The 24,195-nt window shown below is 45.0% G+C and overlaps 3 protein-coding genes and 1 pseudogene across 5 annotated transcripts; 2 read left to right on the forward strand and 2 right to left on the reverse strand.

Moving 5' to 3' along the window:
- Positions 1 to 262: 262 nt before the first annotated feature.
- Positions 263 to 3,652, reverse strand: LOC121324301 (annotated as a pseudogene).
- Positions 3,653 to 4,659: 1,007 nt separating this feature from the next.
- On the forward strand, positions 4,660 to 8,568 carry LOC121323946 (GSK3-beta interaction protein-like). The gene is made up of 3 exons (XM_041265288.1): positions 4,660 to 5,208; positions 5,673 to 5,915; positions 6,726 to 8,568. The coding sequence occupies exons 1-3, from the start codon at positions 5,134 to 5,136 to the stop codon at positions 6,882 to 6,884; spliced, it is 477 nt and encodes a 158-aa protein (XP_041121222.1). The 5' UTR covers positions 4,660 to 5,133; the 3' UTR covers positions 6,885 to 8,568.
- Positions 8,569 to 8,805: 237 nt separating this feature from the next.
- LOC121323945 (NPC intracellular cholesterol transporter 2-like) lies at positions 8,806 to 12,227 on the reverse strand. 3 transcript variants are annotated; one of them, XM_041265284.1, is made up of 5 exons: positions 12,133 to 12,227; positions 11,519 to 11,645; positions 10,308 to 10,415; positions 9,592 to 9,764; positions 8,806 to 9,279 (listed from the first exon to the last, which is right to left on the reverse strand). In XM_041265284.1, exons 1-5 carry the CDS (start codon positions 12,196 to 12,198, stop codon positions 9,193 to 9,195), a joined length of 561 nt encoding a protein of 186 aa, XP_041121218.1. In that variant the 5' UTR covers positions 12,199 to 12,227; the 3' UTR covers positions 8,806 to 9,192. The 3 variants fall into 3 exon arrangements, with proteins under 3 accessions (XP_041121218.1, XP_041121219.1, XP_041121220.1); XM_041265285.1 differs by lacking the exon at positions 12,133 to 12,227 and adding an exon at positions 11,875 to 11,976; XM_041265286.1 differs by lacking the exon at positions 12,133 to 12,227 and adding an exon at positions 11,858 to 11,875.
- Positions 12,228 to 12,310: 83 nt separating this feature from the next.
- On the forward strand, positions 12,311 to 15,846 carry LOC121324930 (iron-sulfur cluster assembly 2 homolog, mitochondrial-like). Its single transcript, XM_041267136.1, has 4 exons — positions 12,311 to 12,351; positions 12,991 to 13,168; positions 13,877 to 13,992; positions 14,722 to 15,846. Exons 1-4 carry the CDS (start codon positions 12,311 to 12,313, stop codon positions 14,894 to 14,896), a joined length of 510 nt encoding a protein of 169 aa, XP_041123070.1. The 3' UTR covers positions 14,897 to 15,846.
- The last annotated feature ends 8,349 nt before the right edge of the window (positions 15,847 to 24,195 follow it).

Consider the following 24,195-nt stretch of genomic DNA (forward strand, 5'->3'; position numbering starts at 1 on the left):
ATATGCACTCTCGTGTAGGTGTTGATCAGCCCGCCCTTGCTGTGAACTTGTGTTTTACCCACGCAAAGCCCCCATGTGTCTGTTTACCCGACTGGAAATCCAGACCCAGGGAAAAACAATGCCCTTGTTTATAGAAATACCAAAGACACACAGATCTGAAATCAGCTCTATTCCTAGACTGAATTCACCTTGAATGTCTCTGCAGGAAGGTCCTGGCGTGCGTGTGTGTGAACTACAGGAAATCATTCTCATCATCATAAAATGCGTTTCTCATTTTAATATACAGAAGTAACACTTTACAAGAGATTTGCTGTGTTACAGTTCTAGCATTTCAAAGACAGCTCAGAATAGAACAGATAATTAAGTGTATCCCCTTGTTTGCCCAAAAAAATAAAATACAATTATGTCTTAAAAAGTTTTACCCAGTGAACTGGAATTTGAACCCAGATCCTCCTGGCAGCTATGGCAGAACCAAATTTCTAAGCCATTTAAAGCTGTAATGTTATACACTCCTACAGTCTGGTAACACAACATTGCCTAGTGTAGTCTTACACTACCAGAAAACCACCTATTAGTTTACATTGCGCAAAGGTAGTGGTGCGTGCAGGCAGAGTAAACAGGCTCCTGTATTACCTGCAGCAGGAGGAGGTTATACAAGCTCATTCCGGATGGGGAGTGTGACCACCCTGTCTGGATGATTTTTATTATTCTCATACAGTTTTCTAGGGAGCTGTTGAATAGGACAATCCTATAACAATTAGTTTTGAAGATCAAGCTGTATCTCCTCATTCATAACAATACAACATCATAACAATTTTTATTAAAAACTCCAAACCAAAAAAACACTTAATTTATTAGATCAGATGTTGATTTGATTAAACTGCACCTGATTTATTTAAGAGCTTTTTACAGCAGAGGGTGAAATCACTCTTGTTTGCATCAGCACCTGTGTCTCTATCCCAGGATTGCCATGAAGAATCAGCAGTAGATGCTCAAAGTGGATTGCCTGATGCTTACCCTAGCCGGACATCAAGTGGAGCTCTCTGCTTACCTGACATGAAACCTGGGCAGCGCTCTGTCCCGAACCCCTACATCTTTCTATTTTTAAAAAGACCAAAACAAACAAACAAAAGAGTCCTGCAAATGAACGTCTGAGCAGAGCTGCTTGCACGGATGCTGCGTGCATTGAGGAGGTTTCTATGGGACAGTCCCGCTCAAGCAGACCAAGGTGTGTTACTCAAACCTCACATCAATTAAAACAGGTTTTTTATAAGACATTGCGAGGATGCAGGAGTTAGAAAGCTCTTCTTTTGCACAAACTAACATTTTCTCCATCACATGTGGCTTGCGGATCATCATCATTTACGGGGGCAACACCTCCCTAGGATTTGGTCCTTTTGAGCTGCAGTGAGCCTGTGGTTATGTAGAAATCAGCACAATGCAGAGCACTGCAGTATTAGTCTGTATGTAGGGGGACAGGAGGGGACACTGTCTGAAGGTATTGGGGGGAATCAGACAGCTGCAGAGATTAATAGGTCAACGTCTGGTGTGCTGACACACATTGCGGTGCGGAATAAATACACGTTACCAATGAAATCCCACGCAGCGCTGTGTTAAAAGCTCAGTCTTCATTGCTATAGTGTGCGCTGGCTCTGTGGCCATTCAGAAGCTCCTTCAGTCCTCCTAACACCAGGTCACATGATCGCGAGCAGAGCTGCACAATCTGACATAACCCTCATCTCCATCACAGTCCCAGGCAAGAAGGTGCAGTTCTCCAACCAGACTCCAGGCTTCAGGCAAACTTCTTCTTGGTGGCAGTGAAGCGCTCCATGTACTGGAGGAGAGGGAACACATGACTGTGAGCAGACAGACACGACAAGGCAGACAGACTGGAAAATAGGTCTGCTGCTCCAGCAAGTGACAGACAGACAGACAGACAGGAGAATACATCAGCTGCACTGACCTTGTCGTAGCCCTCCAGGTCTCTCATCATTTTGATCTCGAAGAGGTTCCCCTCCAAGGCGAGCAGGGACACCTGAGACTGGGAGAGCAGGGACAGGGGCACGGAGGACAGCTCCAGACAGTTCTCCTCCAAACGCAGGACCTTGAGCCGTGGCGAGCGGGACACCTCAGGGGACACCGTGGAAATCTGAGGGGGACAGAGGGCAGACACGGGCTCATGAGAGAGACAGGGGCTCAGACCCCGTGTGATCCAGATACAGAACAGGGCTCTGTCACTTTGACTCTGGTGTCAGTAAAAGCTACATTATGGCTCTGCAAAAAGAAACCCACTCGAAGGACAGTCTATAGCTGGCTATGAGCCTCTCCTCTTGTGCTGGGTTCTGTGCATTATCCACGAAGCACAAACATCCTGGCTCTGGGTCAGCGATCCCCGGTTACCTGGTTCTGGTTCAGGTTGATCTCTATGGCCTGCAGCTCCCCCACAGAGGCTGGCACGGTCTGGATGCGGTTGCGGGACAGGTCCAACAGGTCCAGGTGCCTCAGCATGCCTAGCCCAGCCGGCACCTCCCTGAAATGGTTTGCGGAGAGTCCCAGGGTGCGCAGTGCTGCCAGGCCCCCCACAGAGGCAGGCAGGCTCTGCAGCCGATTACCATTGAGATGCAGCGTCTCCAGCTTCCGGAGCTTCCCTATCTCCTCAGGCAGGCTCGCTGCGGGGGGGGGGGGGGGGGGGGGGGTAGAGGAAAGACAGAAGGAGGCGGTGAAGAGGGAATGGAAAGAGGCAGCAATAGTGAGGGGGAATCAGAGAGTGAGAGAGAGACAGAGTGACAAAGAGAGAAAGAGAGAGACACACACAGACAGTAGTAAAACAAACTGTCAGGTTTTCCAGACACACATCTTTGCATGTTCATTTATCATCCTACATGTACACAATGTTATTTTATAGATTTATTTATAATAACTTGTTGTAGGTGTTTAATTTGAAGCCAATTTCATTGACCAACAGTGACTGAGTAATGTGTTGCCACTGTGAGAAGCTCATTTTAACAGAACCCTGAGAATTGCAATTGTGATCAATGACGTGCAGGAATGGATTAATAGGGAATGGGAATTGAAAAACAGGAATTGACACCAACTCTGCCCACTAGGTGTCGCTGTGGCGCCACGGCCCTTACTGAGTTTGTTGCAGTTGAGGGTGAGGCTCTTGAGGATGAGGAAGACTCCGATGAAGGGCGGCAGCACCAACGCACCTCAATCTTGTTGTCAGACAGGTTGACTGTGCGCAGTGTTACTGGAGATCAACCTCTGGCAGGTCCTCTGCAGGTCCTCCGGGAACTGAGAGAGAGTGAGAGAGAGAGAGAGTCTCACAGCCATCAAAAGTGTCCACTCTCCTCCCTGAGAGGAGAGGAGAGAGTATACTCTCAGCTGACGATGACCCCTGTGTGTGGAGTTCGAGACACCCCAAAGTGTCAGTCGACCTTTCCCAGGGACTGAAGACCCCTGTCAGTAGGTTCACGAAGTCTCCAAGTGCGTCTTGAGTGCGCTGTTTCCCATCCCGACAGTGCAATGTGTGTCACCACATAAGACGTCGCACGGGCGGAGCACAGCGGGGCCCGACACAGGAGGAGGAGGGAGGCGGAGGAGGGGGAGGAGAGGAGGAGTGTTGAACTAATGGTCTGCACAACTGGGTCATGGGATTAACAATTCCAGTACCCTACTAGAGCGCTTACTTTTTTTATGTGTGTGTGTGTATAATATATAGTATATATATATATAATATATATATATATATATATATATATATATATATATATATATATATATATATATATACACACACACACACACACATCCAGTTTACACTGTACACACATTCGACACTAGTCTAGTTCCATTAGAAGCTATTACTCCCAATAAAGTTAACTTAGAAACGTAAACTCAGCATACATTTAAATATGATTTCTCACAGCATACAGTAGAGCCTATCAACAAGTCAGGGTTCAAGACTCCTCCCCCTTCATCAACCCATCAAGTGCCAAATCAACTTCTCTTTGAAAAAAATAAAATTAAAAAATCACAACATGTGTACTTACGGAAATTCATACATTGCGTTAAGACTTCACTTTTTCAGTTCACAATATTAGAGTTATCATAACAATACAGTAGCAACCTCTTGCATGTGGAAACAAATTAGAAGGAAGTACTGTCTCCTGCACTACGGGCAAGCTCTTCTGAATACTGTGAAATAAACAGCTCAGTCACACGGCTGAGAAGTTAATAATGCAGAAAAAAACCCATTTCCCTTAATAATACGAGTTCACAACTAGAGTCGAGCAGGACTCAACTCCGACTTCAGCCGGGGCCCAACTACGCCCTTGGCTGCTTGTTTTTACACAAGGACACAATAAGCAGCGAACACACAGGCCATCAACTCCCACAACAACATCAGAACAAACAGCACACCGGCTCAGATATATTCTGCCAATACACACTTCAGCTAAACACGCCTATAGAAACAACTTCAACGCCAGTGTATTTATTAAACACATCACCCATACACTCACACTTACCCAAACTTCTCACCAACAAGCAGCTTCACTCAAACACGTTACTGTTGTTGTTGTTGTTGTTGTTATTATTATTATTGTTTTGGCAGACACCTTTACCCCACAGCGATATCGCAGTACAGTTCACAGTAAGCGCAGGCCTGCACCACAGCAGATGGATTAAACATCACAACCTTTACGCAGCAAATTAACCGTTGTGGAGATGTGCTACTTTAACAAAAAAACAAAAACAAAACATGTACTTACATTACCGAGTTAACCGATGAAATATACAAACAGTGCGTTATTATATACAGAATAATCTATATCGTGTTTTTTTTCTGATTGCTATATTTGCGGCAAACCCGCGGATGATGAAACAATAATCCTGCTCCCAATTTAATCTCCCGGAAAACGAGTCTGCAGCCGGGAGGAGCCCGACTCAGGGGCCGGCCATGCTGTTACTAACGGCAACTAACTTCAGGGCTCAATTACAACGTGCTCAGACCACTCTTGGTAACTGGGTTATGGTTCAATCCCAGTGAAACCATTAAAGGGGTCTAAATGAAACCATATTCCATCGTACCGAACATGCAAACCAATTCATTGCATCTGAACGCATGCGCACATGCGCACCAGATCACCGGCGCCCTGCGCTGGCGTCATGAGCCGGGAGAGTGAGTGCGATTTATCTCAGGAGGAGGTGAGTAATGGAGACAAGAAAATAAAGTGTTTCTTTACAAAAATGACAGTTACTCCTTGCACGGCAAAGAGGGCAGGCAGATGCGTTTGTTTATTTCTGTATACACAGCGTATATTGTGTTAAAATAAGCACATTATTAATTGTGTTTATGTATTTGTGTAAATATTTCTTTTCTATTCTGTTATCGGCAAGAATCTTGCATGTAATGTATCGTTTCCTAACAGAAAAAGTGAAGTTAAATAAAATAACTGTGTTTGTTTTTAAGCGCATTTGTTAATACCAGAACGGAAACAGTGACGTGCTTGCACAACACAGTAACACAAGACCTCTTTATAGATCTTTTTAAGTGTGTGTGCGCTACTGCTTTTTGATTAGCTGGTTATTTGACTTTAATAACCAGACTTGTTTACCGTAATTTTGACTCAAAAGCGATCATCATTGAATTTTTGACAACATGTCTTCAGAGCATGGAAGTGGACTGCAACCACTGTGTGTTTGAAGACAGCTCCGAGCTGGGGGACTTGGACGCTGTAGACGCGAAGGACATGAGGCTGGAAGCACAGGCTGTGGTGAACGATGTCCTTTTTGCAGTCAGGGAAATGCATGTCGCCCACAGCCTGCAGAATGCCGTGGACGTGGCGCACATCAACGTGGAGACGAGGGAAGGGAACCGGTACTGCTTGGAGCTCACGGAGGCTGGGCTCCGGGTAAGACTCAAACAAGCTCGTGTTTTACACGGTTCTTATTAAAATCAACTCACGCTTCGAATTCCAATTGTTTTGAAGAAATCTGAATTTGTAATTTAGAGACATAAACAATGTTATTTTAGTTCAGCTGCTTTCATTTGAAGCCAGTTAAATTGACTAACAGTGACTTCAGTTTCAGTAAGGTGTCGCCACTGTGAGAAGCTCATTGTAACACAATGCTGCTGATTGCAATTGTGATTACTGATGCGTTGGAATTGATTAACGGGGAAGGGGGATGGACTCCAAGCCTGGTTGTAGTCTTACCTTTCCAGCAGGAATGTGCTGCAGTGTGTTAATAAATTGCTGATTTTACAAAGCCCTTTGATCCTCACCCCAAAGAAAAACAAACCCATATAGATACACGTGATGTTTCTCAAGTGCAGGGGTATATTGTGCTATTGCTGTACAGTAGAGTCTCTCATACAACAAGATAAGAAACCTGAAATCCACTGTGTATTTAAAAAATACTTAACCCATTCATTCATGAAATATTGACAATACCTGAAATAAATATAGTTCATTGAAAATGTTTCAAATTTTGTACCATTGCTTTATATATGGGGGTGGGGGAATGGCATGCTTATATGAGGCTATCATGCATTTGCATCTTCCATATAAAGACTAGGAGTTTTTTTTTTTAGCTGTGGCTGTGTAGTTACAGAGCTAAATACCACGGGAGGTTCTTGTTGTGTTTCCGATGGCTGTTTATTGTGCAGTGATGCACTGTGAGCTGCTGAGTAACATGCCTGTAACGTGTGTGTGTGTGTACAGGTGGTGGGGTATGCCTTCGACCAGGTGGATGAGAGCATGATGACCCAGTACCACGAGACGGTTTACTCCCTCCTGGATTCTCTCAGCCCAGCCTACAGAGAAGCGTTCGGAAATGCTCTGCTGCAGAGACTGGAGAGGCTGAATCAGAATGGACGATAGTAACTTTGGCATTGCGAGTTGGCTGAAGAAGGGTTGTTGCTAGCTTTACCGGAGGGGTCTTTAAAACCTGCATAGTTAACTGCTTAACTGCTACATTTCTGATAACCTCCATTCTTAAAGCCTGCAAAGATTCTCTTGTTTCTGTCTACATCATTGGGTGCTAGGCTCAGTATATTCACGGCACTGACACCCAGGGTAACCAAAATGTAAAGTCTGTTTTCTTACATGGTTAAATCAACAGAGATGTATGGAGGCAAAACAGGTGTGTTCTATTGAATGGTTTTTAGTTTCAGTAGTTTGCAGCCCAGTATTTTATTTAGATTTTAATTCTGAAATGATAATCCCAGACACCTGGCTCTTCAGTAGTGGCTACAGGAAATAATGAAGTGTGATTGTAACATGCAGAATGCACTAGATTCCTCAAGCAACTTTTTCACGATAAAATGGCCATACATGCATTTGCTAAGCAGCCATCTTCCTTTAACGTTTGTTAGACGGTGGTATTTGATACTGAGACGCAGTGTGGTGTTGATCAGGACAGTGCTGTTGTGGATCAGGCAGAGAAGAGAGAGAACACCACGTGGCTCCAGATCCATTAGCATCAACCAATTTAATGTTACACTTGCCTTAAATATTGACCGCGGTATTACCTTTGGGTATACAGATTTGGTCACGAAATGGAAGTCCATTTTAAATTGTTTCTGTAAAATACAGTGAGAGTCTGAACATCTCAACTGTAATGCTCACTGGCTTTAATGAGAAAGGACTGTTGTTAATAAATGATAAGAGTATAACATCGGAGTGCGTGCTGCTAGAACAATGCCTTTAAAGGCGAACCCCTGCCATCTTCCACTTGTCTTTGCATCAAAATGTTTTCCTCCCCCAAACTTTGTTTGATACCATCTTTTTTTTATTTTTTCTAATCCTGAAATGTATTGAACAGCGATAGGAACTTGACATGTTTGGGATGTCTCTAAAGCACTTGAGTGATCGTATGGGGATTTGTTTGGCTAGGACATTTACTTGACCAAAAACTGTCCAATAATCACTCAGATGGGTAGCCCAAAAAACCCACAAAAGGAATAAACTGCTGCTCATTATTGAGTTCTTTGGTGGATGTTTAAATGTATTTTATAGGGGATTTCTTCAGGCTTATCACAGACATTCAGAGCAAATGTTCTTAGCTGGTGTACATCATTAGAAATGCACATTGTTTGCACAATAAAATAGTCGCCAAACTGCTTATGAAGTAAGTTTATTATATTATACATTGAAATGGAAGAAATACTTGTTACATTTTGAACATTCTCTCAATGTTTGAACCTAGGAGGTTGTAGGCTCCTTATTGTGGTAAATGGGTTCTATAGCTATGAAAACTCCCAGTCCCTTTTTGGTTTCTGCGTAGGGAAATGAAGACACTCCTGAATCCGTATCTTTGTAATGTTGTGTTATATAATGTGTTGCATTATCTCCCTGTATGGATTACAGACTGCAAGCCTCCTGTGTTTTCTGTCTTCCTACAGGCTTCACATTGCTGCAGTGGTTTGTTTCTGTGTGCTTGTCACCCTTAACTGCCTGTTTCGTTCCTGTTTCAAAAATAAAACAGCGTTTGGTAAAATGCTAACATTGTATTCTATTTTAAACCAAAAAGTTGTGCTAAAGAAAATAAACAAGTTCAAGTAAACTGCCGAGCTGTCAATATGTACATTTTGTCAAACATTTTTGCACTGGACACTCTTCTCCCCCCCCCCATGATCTTCATTTATACACCAAGACAGAAGTCAGCTAACCTTTATACCCACCTGCACACCAGGGCACACACAGGGAACTGCTACTCCTGCCACACAAATGTTCCATTTGTTTCTGCTGTACAAGTGTAAACTAAACCAGAAGTACAATGGAGATTTACATACAAACACGCTTTGAGAACTAAAATCTTTATTGTTAAATGGGTTTATATAAAAACACTGGATTTGAAAGGCAAAAAAGAACAACTTTAGCAGTTCTGACAGACATGTACTGAAGCTCCATAAGCTTGTGCAAAACTGATTCATGTTTAATAGAAAAATCTCAGAGCAGCAAACCAGTCTGATTTCATTTGGACCTAGAAAAAATTTTCAATTCAAATATAAAAATTTAAAAATAGCGCAACATTTTTAATCACAAGTATGTTAATTATTAAACAGCCTGTTAATGACTCACTGTTTGCTTAGGCCGCAGCAGCCTTTATTTGATCTCTAAACTTTTGTTTGTTACAGTGTGACATCATCTTTTAGCAAATGTATTAGAAGCAGACATCCCTTCACCCTCAGCTTGTGATCTGGACTGGAAACTTGAAGCAGAAGAAGTCTTTGTTATTGTCATCCCTCAGTTCCCACTCCACCACCAGCTTAAGCTGTAAAGACAACGAAGGACAAAATATAAAGCAACATTCCCAGATGCACTGGATTCAAATCCTAGCTTGTGAACCAAGCATTTACTGTACATGTCACAGCTGGCTGGACAGGTAACCCATTCCCAAACAAACACAAAGCACATGTGTGCAATGATGCAAGCCACAAACACAAGTCCGCTTTTTGAAAATGCCCTATCCATCACTTACGATATTTGGTAATAGTAACAGGTTCCCTAAAGGTTTGTTCACTGCAGCAAACTCATTAGACGAAGTAGAAGCTGCACAGTTCCAGAAACACTATCCCACACTTACCGAAGGGTACTCTGTCTTCACAGGCAGCTGGTTGATATAGCTGTAGGTTTTCTGCTGCTGGATTGGGCACTGAATTCCAGATTTGCAGCCATCTTCGTTTGGAATTGGGAAGGGAACAGGAACGCCAGCAATGACTCCATGCACAATGGCTTTGCTTGTCTGACTTGCTGCATCTGAGAAATAAATAAATACCTAAAATCCACTGCATCTATTTACCTGGGAAAGACATATGTATTGTAGTTAAACTGCACAGGTAACATCTACTTTTAATGCAAGTGACTGCAGTACTGTTTTTGATTTATTGAGGTAAATGTAGACTTGCATATGTACATAAACAGTAAAACATTGTGCACTCCTACACAATCATCTCTGAACAGAGTAGGGACAGACAGACCCTCTGCTCTCCTACACAGTCATCTCTGACTGAACAGGGACAGACAGACCCTCTGCTCTCCTACACAGTCATCTCTGACTGAACAGGGACAGACAGACCCTCTGCACTCCTACACAATCATCTCTGAACATAGTAGGGACAGACAGACCCTCTGCTCTCCTACACAATAATCTCTGAACAGAGTAGGGACAGACAGACCCTCTGCTCTCCTATACAATCACCTCTTTCTGAACAGAACAGGGACAGACAGACAGACAGACCCTCTGCTGTTGCTCTTTAGCAACTCCACTGAAAAGATGCCTGCTCAGGTCTTTAAACCTACCACTGCTGAAGGTCACGTTGACGGTGTAAGACTCTCCCTTGACCAGTTCACAAGGCTGCTTCGGGCATGGACTCACATCAACAGAACTGATTTTACCAACAATGGAACCTGGAATAGAGTCGAGTTAAACATTACAGAATGGGCACGTGAAATCTGAAAGCCTACGCCACCACCGCACTTGATCTGAATGGAAGCCTTGTTATTAACAAAAGACAAGCAACCAGTTCTGTCTAAAACGTGTGTTTAGCGCAGGCCAGTGGAACGAGACTCGCTGTTAATGGAACAAAGCTAGCAGTGTTACAGTGTGACAAACTGACAGCAAAGAACGTTTAGCAGAAGAGTCTTCATTTGAAAACCCAAGTCTAAAGCAAACCAATTTAATAACAAAAAACAACACAATTGGCTCAAAGTAGTGCATTTGCCATCGTCACAAAGTTTTTGTTTTGTGATGTGTTAAGTACGGGGGTCTGACCACTCTTTTGGTTTTACTTGGTTATTTGCTCCATTCTGCAGGTATTCAGAACATTGTATTCTGAATTATTATTTTTTTTTTGTTCACTTGTTAAATGCACATGCAGGATGTGTCTGTATTAAACAGCGTGAGGTTCAGCTCACGTGTTTGACTTTACAGCTCTTGCATCTTGTGACTAGGGTGACCTCTCACACAGTCTGTGAAATCAACCGCAGCGCTTCAGTATTGCAGTTTCTGGTGTATTTTAGCTAGCTATTAAAATTGTAAGTACACTTAGCTTCAAGTCCATTTTGTTCTGTAAAATCTGCGCTTTGCTCACTCGTTAAGTGACACTAAACATCAGTTCTCTTCACAGCACAGGAGTCATCTTTTAAGCGAGGTGCAAACATTTCTTGAATGGTTTTGGGGTGCGGTGTTGTGTTTACTGCGTTAAGAGTGTGCGATGCATTCATCTCAACGAGTATCACTAACCCAGTGGATTCTTCAATGAGGATACATACATAGCTACGGTGCAAACTATTCCGATCTGCTGAACTTGTACGATTCTGTAGCGCCGATCAAAATATCACATCATAACAGTGCGGGCGCAAAATTCACATACATCTTAACCACAAAAAAAGAGGAACGGTTACCGAAAATAATCTAACCGCATATCAAAAGTAACCAACACCACAGTCTCACATCAACAGGGCGTAAACGTTCATATATTCATACAAAAGAAAGTTACCCGAGTTCTTACCACAGTCCAGATATTTAATCGGTTCTGCCACGGAGACCGCGACTAGAGAAGCGAGGACGACAGCCAGAGCGCGGTAAGCCATGTCTTCTTGCTGTGAGCTGCGAGAGAAGATAACGGTGCTGTCCTTCTGTATAAAACAGAGAGGCGAAATCAAACACAGACAAAGCAATCACTCGCGTAGACTGACAGACTCCCTCGCAGACTCAGCACACTGCACCCTTAGCCCGGATTACAAATAAATAAGAATAAAGAATCGGCCAACAGACTAAACAAAACACACTTTATAATTACTAACAAAAAAGAATGAAAAAACTGCCAGACTGATTAACTAAACCTTACAAAATAGCACAACACACCTCCTCCCTTGGAATTGCAACACTCTGACACCAGCTCTCAACAACTTCCTCATCACCTGATCAAACCGGGATCATGCGGCCTGACGTCATTCGCGCGCGAACAAACTGGGTGGAAGAACACCAAGCATGTCATATCCGGGGTAAACAGTACAAACACCAAGCCTGTCATATCCGGGGTAAACAGTACAAACACCAAGCCTGTCATATCCGGGGTAAACAGTACAAACACCAATTCAGTTGACAGGCGATTCTGCTAACCTCGTCCCTGCCTCGATGATCTATTGGCTGGGAGCTCCCTGTAGCCCGCTGATAGAGGCGCTTCATTGGCGGGGCTCACTCTCGCACGCATTGATCTGCAGTGACCCGGCGGAGGCAGGGCGTTGTGTTAGGATCGCTGCCAGCTCCCTGTAGCGTTGTGTTAGGATCGCTGCCAGTGATGTCTGTTGGGGTGAAGGCTGCAGTCGCCTGTTTTGCCAGGTAGAATCATGAATCGTTTTCTGTGGGTTTTTACGGTTACATTTTAGACAAGTGTTTGGCAATCGTTTGCGCTTTGTGTGACATTTCCACTGTAACTGTTGTGCAGCTCAGCAACCTTGAGAATCCGCACATCAGCAAACAGGTACGCGTGTTTTGTGTGTGTAATTAACACTGTACACCTGTTTGCGTGCCGGACTGCAGTGTGTATTTCACAACTCAGTGAGTGTCTTGGTTGTATAAGCCTACAATCAGCGCAGGCATCTTCACTGATTATTATACCAGAGCAAAGACGTTTAATCAACAAAGCGTTGAGCAGCACAGCCAATCGGGTGTCGCAATACTGCGACAAGGACCATGTCAGGTGACCTTGATTTGTATCGCATATATTAATTCGATTCTATCCTATTCATCAGGGATGGCATTAAGACTCCCATTGCATAGCAGTTTGCTCCATTCCTGGTTTTACTATGAATTTAGTAAGACTCGCCTGAGCTTGTTACCTGCACAAATCAAGCTGATAGTGTAAACAGGAATGTGTGACACTGCTAATCTGATTGGCACCCTTGTTAATTAGAATTAAGACATGCCCTTCTATATATATATATATTTATAACTAATGAGGTTTTTATTCTTGTTTAGGATCTCACCTCTGCGATTCTGCCGTCCGCAGCAGCAGTGCCTGTTAAGCAGGACTCTGTGTTCCTATAAGCATGGCTTATTGACAGCACCTTCTGGGATAGTCCGGTGGAGCAGCTCATCCACCCTGCAAGAAGAGTGCAGCCCAGACCAGATACACCTCAGCAAGGCATGTGTGAAGGTAAAGGAAACGACAGGCACTGCTGTTTAAAAACCTACGCATAGCAGTGGCATCCAGTCCTGCTTTTACTAGGAGCTTAAGAAGACACACCTGAGCTTGTTCACTGTACACTGCATCTGTTCAATTGTAGTAAAACCTGGAATGGGTGCACTGCTGTGCAATAGGATCTCTTTCCCATCCCTGTTTTAATACTGTTTGCTGCATTAACTTTGCAAGGGCTGGTCTGCCATGTCGTGTAATTTGAATAGGTTGAGAGGCTGTTTGGTGTGTGTGTGTAGATGCAGTAAAGTCCAGCACATTTGATTGGAGAGTGTGTCCAGGGAAGAGGGTGACACTGCTATGCAGTAGGAGTCTTATTGCTGTCCCTGCAGTGCTGAAAACAGGCTCTTTTGTAAATGCACCTTTTTGCTTCTCCTGGAGTAATTCAGCTGATTGTACAGCATGTCTGTTGGAAACTGTACAGCATAGCTGGTGTGCTGTTTAGACATGGTCAAGATAGCAGACATTCACACATTGTGCCAGAATGTAGTAAATGGGCACAAAGGAACTATATTGGAGTGTACAATTTCAATTACTTGTGTAAGCCATGATTTGAAAAAAAAAAAAAAAAAGTGGCAGAGTTCTTTTGGAAACTGGAGTTATAAATCTTTTTTTCCCCTCCATCGTTTAGCATTGAAACGTGCCCTCCACAATGTGCTTGTTTTGCAGAGGCTGCGTGAAATATGTGACGTGGGAGAATTCCTCCGAGTGCAGGTGGAAGGTGGAGGCTGCTCAGGGTTTCAGTATAAGTATTCTGTGGACACCATTAAAAACGAAGATGACAGGTAATCACACGGCCTTTCAGTGGATCTTAACACAAAACCTAGTGCTGCGTTTAACTGACAAACTAGAACCTTTTAACTGTTATAATTGTATTAATATGTATACATCCGCAGACTGCATCCCACATAGCAATGAGAACCGTTTGAGAGAGCAGAAGAGTGGATCTGACTGTCCAAGCCAGGCCCGCTCTCTGTACAGGGCTTAGTCTTGGGAGAGGTCAGTCTGGTTCATTCAACTGTTTTGCTTTACAGACTTCTATAGTCAGTCAGGCAAGACTGACGCCTAACACAAGATGACACTTTTTAGATCATTTGAACCACTTCTTTTTCTGAAAGACGACACTAGAAATAAACAATTTAATGACCAACACATCTCCTTATTTCTCATTAAAAGTACTGATAATTGTAAGTTACAGCCGCATTGGAACCTGTTGGCAACAGGTCATGACAAACGTTCAGAGCACAGCAGGCTCTATAGAAACAGACTGGGTATGTTGATATCAGCTTTTCATCCGTTTTGCATTTTGATGTTATCACTGGGAATGTGTTTCTTGGTGTTCGGTGGCTAGCTCTGATCATGTTGCGAGTGCACTTTCTCTTGCACTCTTTGTATGACAGAACCCCTGACATGCAGAGTGCACGAGAAACCCACTCTCTCTTCCGAATCTGAGGAAGCCCCTGAGCGCATCTACACATACATGAGACGTTTCCACCTGGCTGTGTGTCCCGCAGGGTGTTTGAGCAGGACGGGGTGGGAGTCGTCGTTGACCGGGACAGTCTGGAGTTCATAAAAGGGGGGACTCTGGATTTCAGCCAGGAATTGATCCGCTCTGCCTTCCAGATCGTCGGCAACCCGCAGGCTGAGCAGGGCTGTTCCTGCGGCTCCTCCTTCTCTGTCAAACTCTGAGCAGGAGCGCTTCAAGCGTCCCTGCTCCTTCTAGACACTGTTGCCATCCACGCATGCTCATAACTTGCTGGCTGTAGTTAAGAAAAGGCAAGGTAGCCAAACACTGACACATGGAAAATAAATAGAACTGTCAGCCACAGGTTCAAGGAAACTCTTTCAATTCATTGGGTTTGAACTTCATTAAACATTTAAATTCACATCAGAGTATACTGAAGTCCATTTTATGCCTACCTGATGTTCAATATTCTGTTTGCAAAAATGTATTCATAAATGCAAACTTGCAGTGGCAACAAAATAGCCAAGAGAAACCAGCTGGGTTTCAGCAGTAAACACTGGACACGAGTGGCTCCAACTGATAGAATGCAAATAATGGTGCATTGTGAAGTAGCCCATTGTGAGCGGTGAAGAGGGCTCCCCTTTGATTCTCAAAGTTTGCATGGCTGGTTTGCGTTTCACAGCCCCTGATTGGCACTAGGCTTGGATTACCTTGGCTAAGATAACATTTGCTAGTTCAAGGTGTTTTGCTAACCAGGGATTGTGAACCCAGCTTGTTTATTATCAGCCCGATAGCTGAGGTAGGGAGTGTGTATCGGAGGAAGGTGTTTTATGGGACTGTACAGATTGGGGTCTTTTCAACACAAGTGTCTCTTGGAATGCCAGTACTGTTGACACATTAAAGCCATTTGCTCAATTAAAAGTACTTTAAACGTTTTGTTACTTACTAATGTTTAAGTTGTTTTCTGTCTGCAGCTGCATTTTAAGTCCTGTATTACAATCCAAACTATGAAAATCAAGATCTCGTTTCAATGAGATGCACAGGTCCGCTTTAAATTCCTCAAGTGAACTGCTACTGTTGACTAAATATATAATACATTAGATGTTTTGTTCTGTAGAATGTAAAAAAAAGTAATTTTTGAAAAATAAAGGAGTGTATTGGATGGTTTTGGTTGTTTTGAGTTATTATTATTAATAAAGAGTCAATAGGGTGATGTGATGAGTGTGCTAGGCTTTTACAGTGTGCAGGAGGGATACTGGCTGTTTCCTCAATTATTACTGCCTCTTGATCATTCAGAACAGTTAATCTGTAACAAAGTCTTAATGTTGGCCCTTACTGTGGTTCATTTATGCAGTGTTCCATACAGGAGCACCTGCCAGCCAAGCAAGTTCTATCTGCCTGTCATCTTTCATGTGTTATCAGGCACGTACAGATGAATTAGTCAGCCAGGTGAATGAGAGGGCAGATACACACGTGCAGCTGCACACTGCAACATATACAGTCAGGGGAGTGCAGCTGCACACTGCAACCTATACAGTCAGGGGAGTACAGCTGCACACTGCAACATATACAGTCAGGGGAGTGCAGCTGCACACTGCAACATATACAGTCAGGGGAGTGCCTCTGCGCACTGCCAGCCATACAGTCAGGGGAATGCCTCTGCACACTGCAACCTATACAGTCAGGGGAGTGCCTCTGCACACTGCCAGCCATACAGTCAGGGGAGTGCCTCTGCGCACTGCCAGCCATACAGTCAGGGGAGTGCCTCTGCAAACTGCAACCTATACAGTCAGGGGAGTGCCTCTGCTCACTGCCAGCCATACAGTCAGGGGAATGCCTCTGCACACTGCCAGCCATACAGTCAGGGGAGTGCCTCTGCGCACTGCCAGCCATACAGTCAGGGGAGTGCCTCTGCGCACTGCCAGCCATACAGTCAGGGGAGTGCCTCTGCGCACTGCCAGCCATACAGTCAGGGGAATGCCTCTGCGCACTGCCAGCCATACAGTCAGGGGAGTGCCTCTGCGCACTGCCAGCCATACAGTCAGGGGAGTGCCTCTGTGCACTGCCAGCCATACAGTCAGGGGAGTGCCTCTGCGCACTGCCAGCCATACAGTCAGGGGAGTGCCTCTGCGCACTGCCAGCCATACAGTCAGGGGAGTGCCTCTGCGCACTGCCAGCCATACAGTCAGGGGAGTGCCTCTGCGCACTGCCAGCCATACAGTCAGGGGAATGCCTCTGCGCACTGCCAGCCATACAGTCAGGGGAATGCCTCTGCACACTGCAACCTATACAGTCAGGGGAGTGCCTCTGTGCACTGCCAGCCATACAGTCAGGGGAGTGCCTCTGCGCACTGCCAGCCATACAGTCAGGGGAGTGCCTCTGCAAACTGCAACCTATACAGTCAGGGGAGTGCCTCTGCGCACTGCCAGCCATACAGTTAGGGGAGTGTCTCTGCGCACTGCCAGCCATACAGTTAGGAGTGCTGCGTCATCAGCATTATGGCAGCTGTTCCATTTTTTTTGTCCTGTAATAAATAATTCTAATCCCAATTCAGTTCTTAAATTTTGAGCGCAAAACCTATTATTAACGATATGGAAAACACACTCCCATTAAAGATGATTTTGTTTACCTTTAAATTTCAATATGTCTGGCATTTCTGTTCATCTCTAGATATTCAGGCCTGTAAACCAACCCAGGATCCCTTGGGGCTTTCTATGAATTGAAAACTGAGACTTGTTTAGAATGCCAGTTTCCTGCTGTCATGACAACAGAATTAAGAGTCTTCCACTGCAGGAATGCTTGCCCCATTGGACTGCCTTTTAATAGAGGCCGATCAATATTAACGTATAACGGTCATGGATTGGGGAAAAAAAGCAATAAAACTTGTCAGATTTTTTTTCCTTCAGATTCTTCAAGCTCTTTCATACCACAATGCTTTGTAATTATTTGCTGCGTGACATTTTCCTTGTCATTTCACTTATTATAGAATGTAATAATAGACCCGTCACTATGCTGGGATGTGCTAATTGAATGTCAATGTATTTGACTTTCAGTCTCTGTTTTACCTTCATTGGGGAATAATTGCCAGGATTGTAAGCATCAAGGACAGGTGCTGGGTTTTTGTTTCTGCCAGTAATTGTGTTCTGATTGCAGGGAGTACTTGCCTCATCACCTCCCACTGCTGGCCACGCAATTAAGACTTGGTTTTACAATATAAAGAAGCTTTCACTTTGCTTCTGTCCTTGACGCTTACTGTCTTGGCAATTATTTCCAGATGAACTTGAAAACTGCGGATGAAGACGTTTACATTTAATGAGCACATCCCTGCATAATGGTGAGCTGTGAGTCTCAGCAAGGTATTAGCAAACTTCATCAGCCAGGGCGCTGTGCAGAGAATTAGGCAATATCCATTCATGCCAAAGCAGTCATGCAATAGGCAAATACAGTAGCTGTGGCATGCTTCCCTTAGTCAGTGCTTGGATCAAAACATAATTCTGCGACTTAAGGAAGCGCTCATTAAAATCCTGTTCATTATAGTAGCGGCCAACATGAAATGAAGAACTGCAGGCCGTGCTGGTTGTGGGTGAGAGGGAGGCTGCTGTTCATCCCTGTAATAATGACTCCTATTACAGATCATACCATCAGAGGTTGTAACAGCTCAGTGGATGCCTGGGTTCCTTGTAGACTAATCTCCTATTTATTATTAGCAGTCTAACCTTCACCCCTGTTAACAGTGACCTCTTTAATTGAATTGAATTACTGCTTGCTGTTTGTTCCTTCTGCCAAATGCTAACCTAATGGTAGGGCGTCTCAACACATCTAAAAATGTTTTCAAATTAATTTTCTGGTATTCATGGCTCCGAAGTTAAATGTCTGGATGGACATGGCAAGGTGCAGGAGGGAGCATTTAGAATAACATGGCGGGAGTCAATGCTGGAAATGAAACTGAGTCAGTTCATAAACAAAGTGCCAGAAGGCAAGCTGTGGCATGCAGTGCCAGTGAGAGGCAATGCTCGTGGGCGCTGTACCCGAGATTCACAGCGAGAGGCAATGCTCTGGGTGCTGTACCCGAGATTCACAGCGAGAGGCAATGCTCGTGGGCGCTGTACCCGAGATTCACAGTGAGAGGCAATGCTCGTGGGCGCTGTACCCGAGATTCACAGCGAGAGGCAATGCTCTGGGTGCTGTACCCGAGATTCACAGTGAGAGGCAAAGCTCGTGGGCGCTGTACCCGAGATTACAGTGAGAGGCAATGCTCTGGGCGCTGTACCCGAGATTCACAGCGAGAAGCAATGCTCTGGGTGCTGTACCCGAGATTACAGTGAGAGGCAATGCTCGTGGGCGCTGTACCCGAGATTCACAGCGAGAAGCAATGCTCTGGGTGCTGTACCCGAGATTACAGTGAGAGGCAAAGCTCGTGGGCGCTGTACCCGAGATTACAGTGAGAGGCAATGCTCGTGGGTGCTGTACCCGAGATTCACAGCGAGAAGCAATGCTCTGGGTGCTGTACCCGAGATTCACAGTGAGAGGCAATGCTCTGGGCGCTGTACCCGAGATTCACAGCGAGAAGCAATGCTCTGGGTGCTGTACCCGAGATTACAGTGAGAGGCAATGCTCTGGGCGCTGTACCCGAGATTCACAGCGAGAAGCAATGCTCTGGGTGCTGTACCCGAGATTACAGTGAGAGGCAATGCTCGTGGGTGCTGTACCCGAGATTCACAGCGAGAAGCAATGCTCTGGGTGCTGTACCCGAGATTACAGTGAGAGGCAATGCTCGTGGGCGCTGTACCCGAGATTCACAGTGAGAGGCAATGCTCTGGGTGCTGTACCCGAGATTCACAGTGAGAGGCAATGCTCTGGGCGCTGCACCCGAGATTCACAGTGAGAGGCAAAGCTCGTGGGCGCTGCACCCGAGATTCACAGCGAGAGGCAAAGCTCGTGGGCGCTGTACCTGAGATTCAAACCAGGGTGCCTGACAGCAGACACGCAGCTGCAATTTCCAATCCTTTTCTTTACAGACCAGTGGAAAGCTGAGCTGCTCCGATTCTGCGTTCACTAAACAATGGTCTTGTCAGATTGCTACATTCTGAGGAGCGTTCGCATACTATTTCACACTTCATTTCAACCATAAATGGCAGCTTTTATTTTAGCTTCCTTAAAATTGTGTCACTATAGACATTTCTCAGATACTAAGCTTACTAGTAAAATATCTTACCTATGCAGCTTTTTCTTACCAGGATGTGCGCGTGCGTGCGTGTGTGTGTGTGCGCGCGTGTGTGTAATTAAATCAAGGTAAATCAAGTCTCCCGTATTGCATGTTGCTTAGTTGCTGCACCAGTGCCAACCACACAGAGGCAGTATACACCAAGTCATTGGGGTTCAGTGTCTAGGCCACTACTGTAAAGGGTCTGTGAATTCATTCAGCATCTTGTCTCACTCCAGCTTCAGCCCCAGCAAAGATGACAACTAATTTAGTTTAGGGCTGTATCTGATATCTGCACACCAACAGATTTGTGCACAGACTCCCTTATAAAAGTTTACCACAGTATTTTTTGCAGTTTTCCCATGTTTTTCCTGTAGTTTTACTGTGCACTCAAGGCTCTCTCCGCCCTGACTCAAATCGACTAAGAAGAAAAGGCAGACATTAAAGAAAAATAAGGAAAATGATTTGTTCTTCAGAAGTGTAATATAAAATACTGCAGCTAGGGTCAAATCACCAAGAGCCAGGACTCTAAGCCCCTGCTGCACTCAGAGGGGACACAGTTTGGCCGCTTGTTCCTGTTCGTCTTCTGCCTGTTAAAATATGATACTTTATATTTGAACGATGTCATAAATCCCGGCTGTATTTAAATCGAATCTCAGTGCCGATGCTTCGTCTCATTTGCACAAAATATAAACCACTCCCACCAAAAATTAAATACCAGGTTAGAGAGACATTTGTGAAGAATAACATGAGATCGGACGGCAAGTTCCAGCTTCACTGCGGGTTCCGTTTTCCTTCAGCAGGTGAAAAGCTCCTTTCTACAATATTCATGCCAAGAGATGCCCTCTGTGTTTATGCAACATTATGCACACTTGTGGTGCACAGCATTCTGCCAGCTAGCACTACGAAGCACCCAGGCCCGTGGTGGCAATGCCAGCCATCCTGTCTTGTCCTGATTGATGTGAACATCCCAGGCAGGGTTGCAGTAGACAGTCTGAACTGCACGGTGCTGACAAGGGAATGGGAAAAGCCTGATTTAGGATGTCTGACCCTGAGAGCCGGTGTATCAGATGCCGTGTATGCAGAAATGTAAAGGTGCTTCAGTGTTTTCGTCAGCAGAGCCGACCCCATGGTGTATATTTAGAGATTCTTTTTTTATATACATGTAAGCATTTTTTATACAGCCTGCTGTATTGATTTGAGTACAATGACTATAACTCCTCCCGTTTAAAGGAGCGTGAGCAATCAGTTGACGACAGAGCAGAAATCCAATCCCAGTGCAGCTTGGCTGCTCTCTGACAAAATGCACGAATGTCTTTAAAGCTTCGTCTTTAAGTCCACAGCATTCCCTGCTGTTTTGTTTAATGCATTTTCTGCTTTCTTTTGCCATCCAGTGGCAGGACTAACAAAGTTCTGCTGGTGAGAAAAAAACATGATTGCAAAGCTGCGACAGTTTTGCTTTATCGCACTGCCACTGGTGAAGAGCATGACCGGTGAAGAGCTGGCTGTGGCTACCACTGTAGCAATACATTATGATGGTGCGGGCTGTACTGCACCCTCACTTGGTTCTGTACCCCTGCAGACTTTCACAAGCTGTTTTATCACTTGAGTGTATTTTCCTGCTCTAGAATCAGCTGCTAGAGTATTTTATGCCAAGTTCTTAAGCAGATTCCTTGGCCAAACGATGCCTTTATTACGCCACCTAGTAGATCAATCTTCATGGTTAGAACTGCATCTAGACACTGTGGGACTGTGCTTGGAACATCCATTTGGGTTCATCAGAGTAGTGTATGTGGTATTTGTGGCATGCTCTCTACTGTGTGACTGGGTCAGGGCTCATTGCTATGAGACTGTGCAGTGCAGTCTGGTGCACTCACACTGGCAGCAGCATGCTCTACTGTGTGACTGGGTCAGGGCTCATTGCTATGAGACTGTGCAGTGCAGTCTGGTGCACTCACACTGGCAGCAGCATGCTCTACTGTGTGACTGGGTCAGGGCTCATTGCTATGAGACTGTGCAGTGCAGTCTGGTGCACTCACACTGGCAGCAGCATGCTCTACTGTGTGACTGGGTCAGGGCTCATTGCTATGAGACTGTGCAGTGCAGTCTGGTGCACTCACACTGGCAGCAGCATGCTCTACTGTGTGACTGGGTCAGGGCTCATTGCTATGAGACTGTGCAGTGCAGTCTGGTGCACTCACACTGGCAGCAGCATGCTCTACTGTGTGACTGGGTCAGGGCTCATTGCTATGAGACTGTGCAGTGCAGTCTGGTGCACTCACACTGGCAGCAGCATGCTCTACTGTGTGACTGGGTCAGGGCTCATTGCTATGAGACTGTGCAGTGCAGTCTGGTGCACTCACACTGGCAGCAGCATGCTCTACTGTGTGACTGGGTCAGGGCTCATTGCTATGAGACTGTGCAGTGCAGTCTGGTGCACTCACACTGGCAGCAGCATGCTCTACTGTGTGACTGGGTCAGGGCTCATTGCTATGAGACTGTGCAGTGCAGTCTGGTGCACTCACACTGGCAGCAGCATGCTCTACTGTGTGACTGGGTCAGGGCTCATTGCTATGAGACTGTGCAGTGCAGTCTGGTGCACTCACACTGGCAGCAGCATGCTCTACTGTGTGACTGGGTCAGGGCTCATTGCTATGAGACTGTGCAGTGCAGTCTGGTGCACTCACACTGGCAGCAGCATGCTCTACTGTGTGACTGGGTCAGGGCTCATTGCTATGAGACTGTGCAGTGCAGTCTGGTGCACTCACACTAGCAGCAGGGAACACTGCACTTGCTGCCAGCACTGATATTCAGAACTGCTTTTTAATTTCATAGTGCTTCACTAATGCTCTTAATGCTTTGTGAGCTGGTGAACATTTAAACTGTGAAGCGCGATGTCATTCACATAATGATCTTTATAGCGCTTCACTTGTTCAGGATATCACGAGCATGTCAATGGCAGCCCTCTGATCTTTCTCCTCACAGCGCTCTTACTGCAGATAAAGAGTCTGCTTTTATTATTTATTATTACTTATTGTTATTTTTCCTCTTCAGTTTGACCTTTCTTTCTGGTTTCATTTCTGCCTGCTCTTGAGTTTTCTTTTGTTCCAGTCAGAGGTGTGGAAGGGAAAAGCACAGCCACTTTTTACATCAGACTCAGAAAATCAAAACCCAGCCTTTACGGCCCTTTATTCTTGACCTTATTCAGTTTATGTGGCTTGATTCATTTTTTCCTCTCTCCAGTAATTCCAGGTGCATTTGGATGGCTTTAGCAGTGTAGAAATGGTAGATTACTGAGCTCTAAGTTCCTTCACTTGCTTGGAAAATCTGCACATTTTAGGGCTGTTTTACACTAGGCGATTTTTACCAGGATTTATTCTTTTAATAGCAATGTTGCAGCAATATTACCAGCAGTTTCAAGTACATTTGACATGCCAGCCAAGATTGTTGCTGCTTTAGCTGTTGTGGAATGTTGTGATGATATAGGGGTGTGAAACCTGCATGCTGTGATGATATAGGGGTGTGAAACCTGCATGCTGTGATGATATAGGGGTGTGAAACCTGCATGCTGTGATGATATAGGGGTGTGAAACCTGCATGCTGTGATGATGGATAGGGGTGTGAAACCTGCATGCTGTGATGATATAGGGGTGTGAAACCTGCATGCTGTGATGATATAGGGGTGTGAAAGGGCATGCTGTGATGATGAGGGGTGTGAAACCTGCATGCTGTGATGATATAGGGGTGTGAAACCTGCATGCTGTGATGATATAGGGGTGTGAAACCTGCATGCTGTGATGATATAGGGGTGTGAAACCTGCATGCTGTGATGATATAGGGGTGTGAAACCTGCATGCTGTGATGATATAGGGGTGTGAAACCTGCATGCTGTGATGATATAGGGGTGTGAAACCTGCATGCTGTGATGATATAGGGGTGTGAAACCTGCATGCTGTGATGATATAGGGGTGTGAAACCTGCATGCCATGTTTGGTTCTGTGCCAGATTGTGAGTATAAAATACCCTCCGTGCTTCAGTATGGGTACCTTCTCAAAACACAGCTGTTGCTTTAAAGTAATTGTAGCTGACAAACACAGCTTCTTTACATTTCTCTGCCATGCACATCTTCAGCACCCCACAGCATGTCTGTTAGCCCTCTGATTCAATTCCACACAGCGCTCTTACAGCACCCCACAGAGTCTGTTTTTATTATTTATTATTACACATCACCAGCACCCCACAGCAGTGTTACCTGGGATTCTGGTCCACATTTCACCCACCCCTTGCACTTGTTACTTGGGATTCCATTCCACACAGTCA

This window comes from Polyodon spathula, chromosome 12, assembly GCF_017654505.1.
Source record: "Polyodon spathula isolate WHYD16114869_AA chromosome 12, ASM1765450v1, whole genome shotgun sequence".
In the NCBI taxonomy this organism is placed as follows: domain Eukaryota; kingdom Metazoa; phylum Chordata; class Actinopteri; order Acipenseriformes; family Polyodontidae; genus Polyodon; species Polyodon spathula.

What these genes read in the sequence shown, in the direction of transcription:
- LOC121323946 (XM_041265288.1), top strand. Translation starts at nt 5,134, where the DNA reads ATGCGCACCAGATCACCGGCGCCCTGCGCTGGCGTCATGAGCCGGGAG. An exon ending in GCGATTTATCTCAGGAGGAG is followed by an intron (nt 5,209 to 5,672) that starts GTGAGTAATGGA and finishes ACATGTCTTCAG; the next exon opens with AGCATGGAAGTGGACTGCAA. An exon ending in TCACGGAGGCTGGGCTCCGG is followed by an intron (nt 5,916 to 6,725) that starts GTAAGACTCAAA and finishes GTGTGTGTACAG; the next exon opens with GTGGTGGGGTATGCCTTCGA.
- LOC121323945 (XM_041265284.1), bottom strand. Translation starts at nt 12,198, where the DNA reads ATGAAGCGCCTCTATCAGCGGGCTACAGGGAGCTCCCAGCCAATAGAT. An exon ending in CAACGTGACCTTCAGCAGTG is followed by an intron (nt 9,765 to 10,307) that starts GTAGGTTTAAAG and finishes TTTATTTCTCAG; the next exon opens with ATGCAGCAAGTCAGACAAGC. An exon ending in TGAAGACAGAGTACCCTTCG is followed by an intron (nt 9,280 to 9,591) that starts GTAAGTGTGGGA and finishes TTGTCTTTACAG; the next exon opens with CTTAAGCTGGTGGTGGAGTG.
- LOC121324930 (XM_041267136.1), top strand. Translation starts at nt 12,311, where the DNA reads ATGTCTGTTGGGGTGAAGGCTGCAGTCGCCTGTTTTGCCAG. An exon ending in GCAGTCGCCTGTTTTGCCAG is followed by an intron (nt 12,352 to 12,990) that starts GTAGAATCATGA and finishes ATTCTTGTTTAG; the next exon opens with GATCTCACCTCTGCGATTCT. An exon ending in TCAGCAAGGCATGTGTGAAG is followed by an intron (nt 13,169 to 13,876) that starts GTAAAGGAAACG and finishes CTTGTTTTGCAG; the next exon opens with AGGCTGCGTGAAATATGTGA.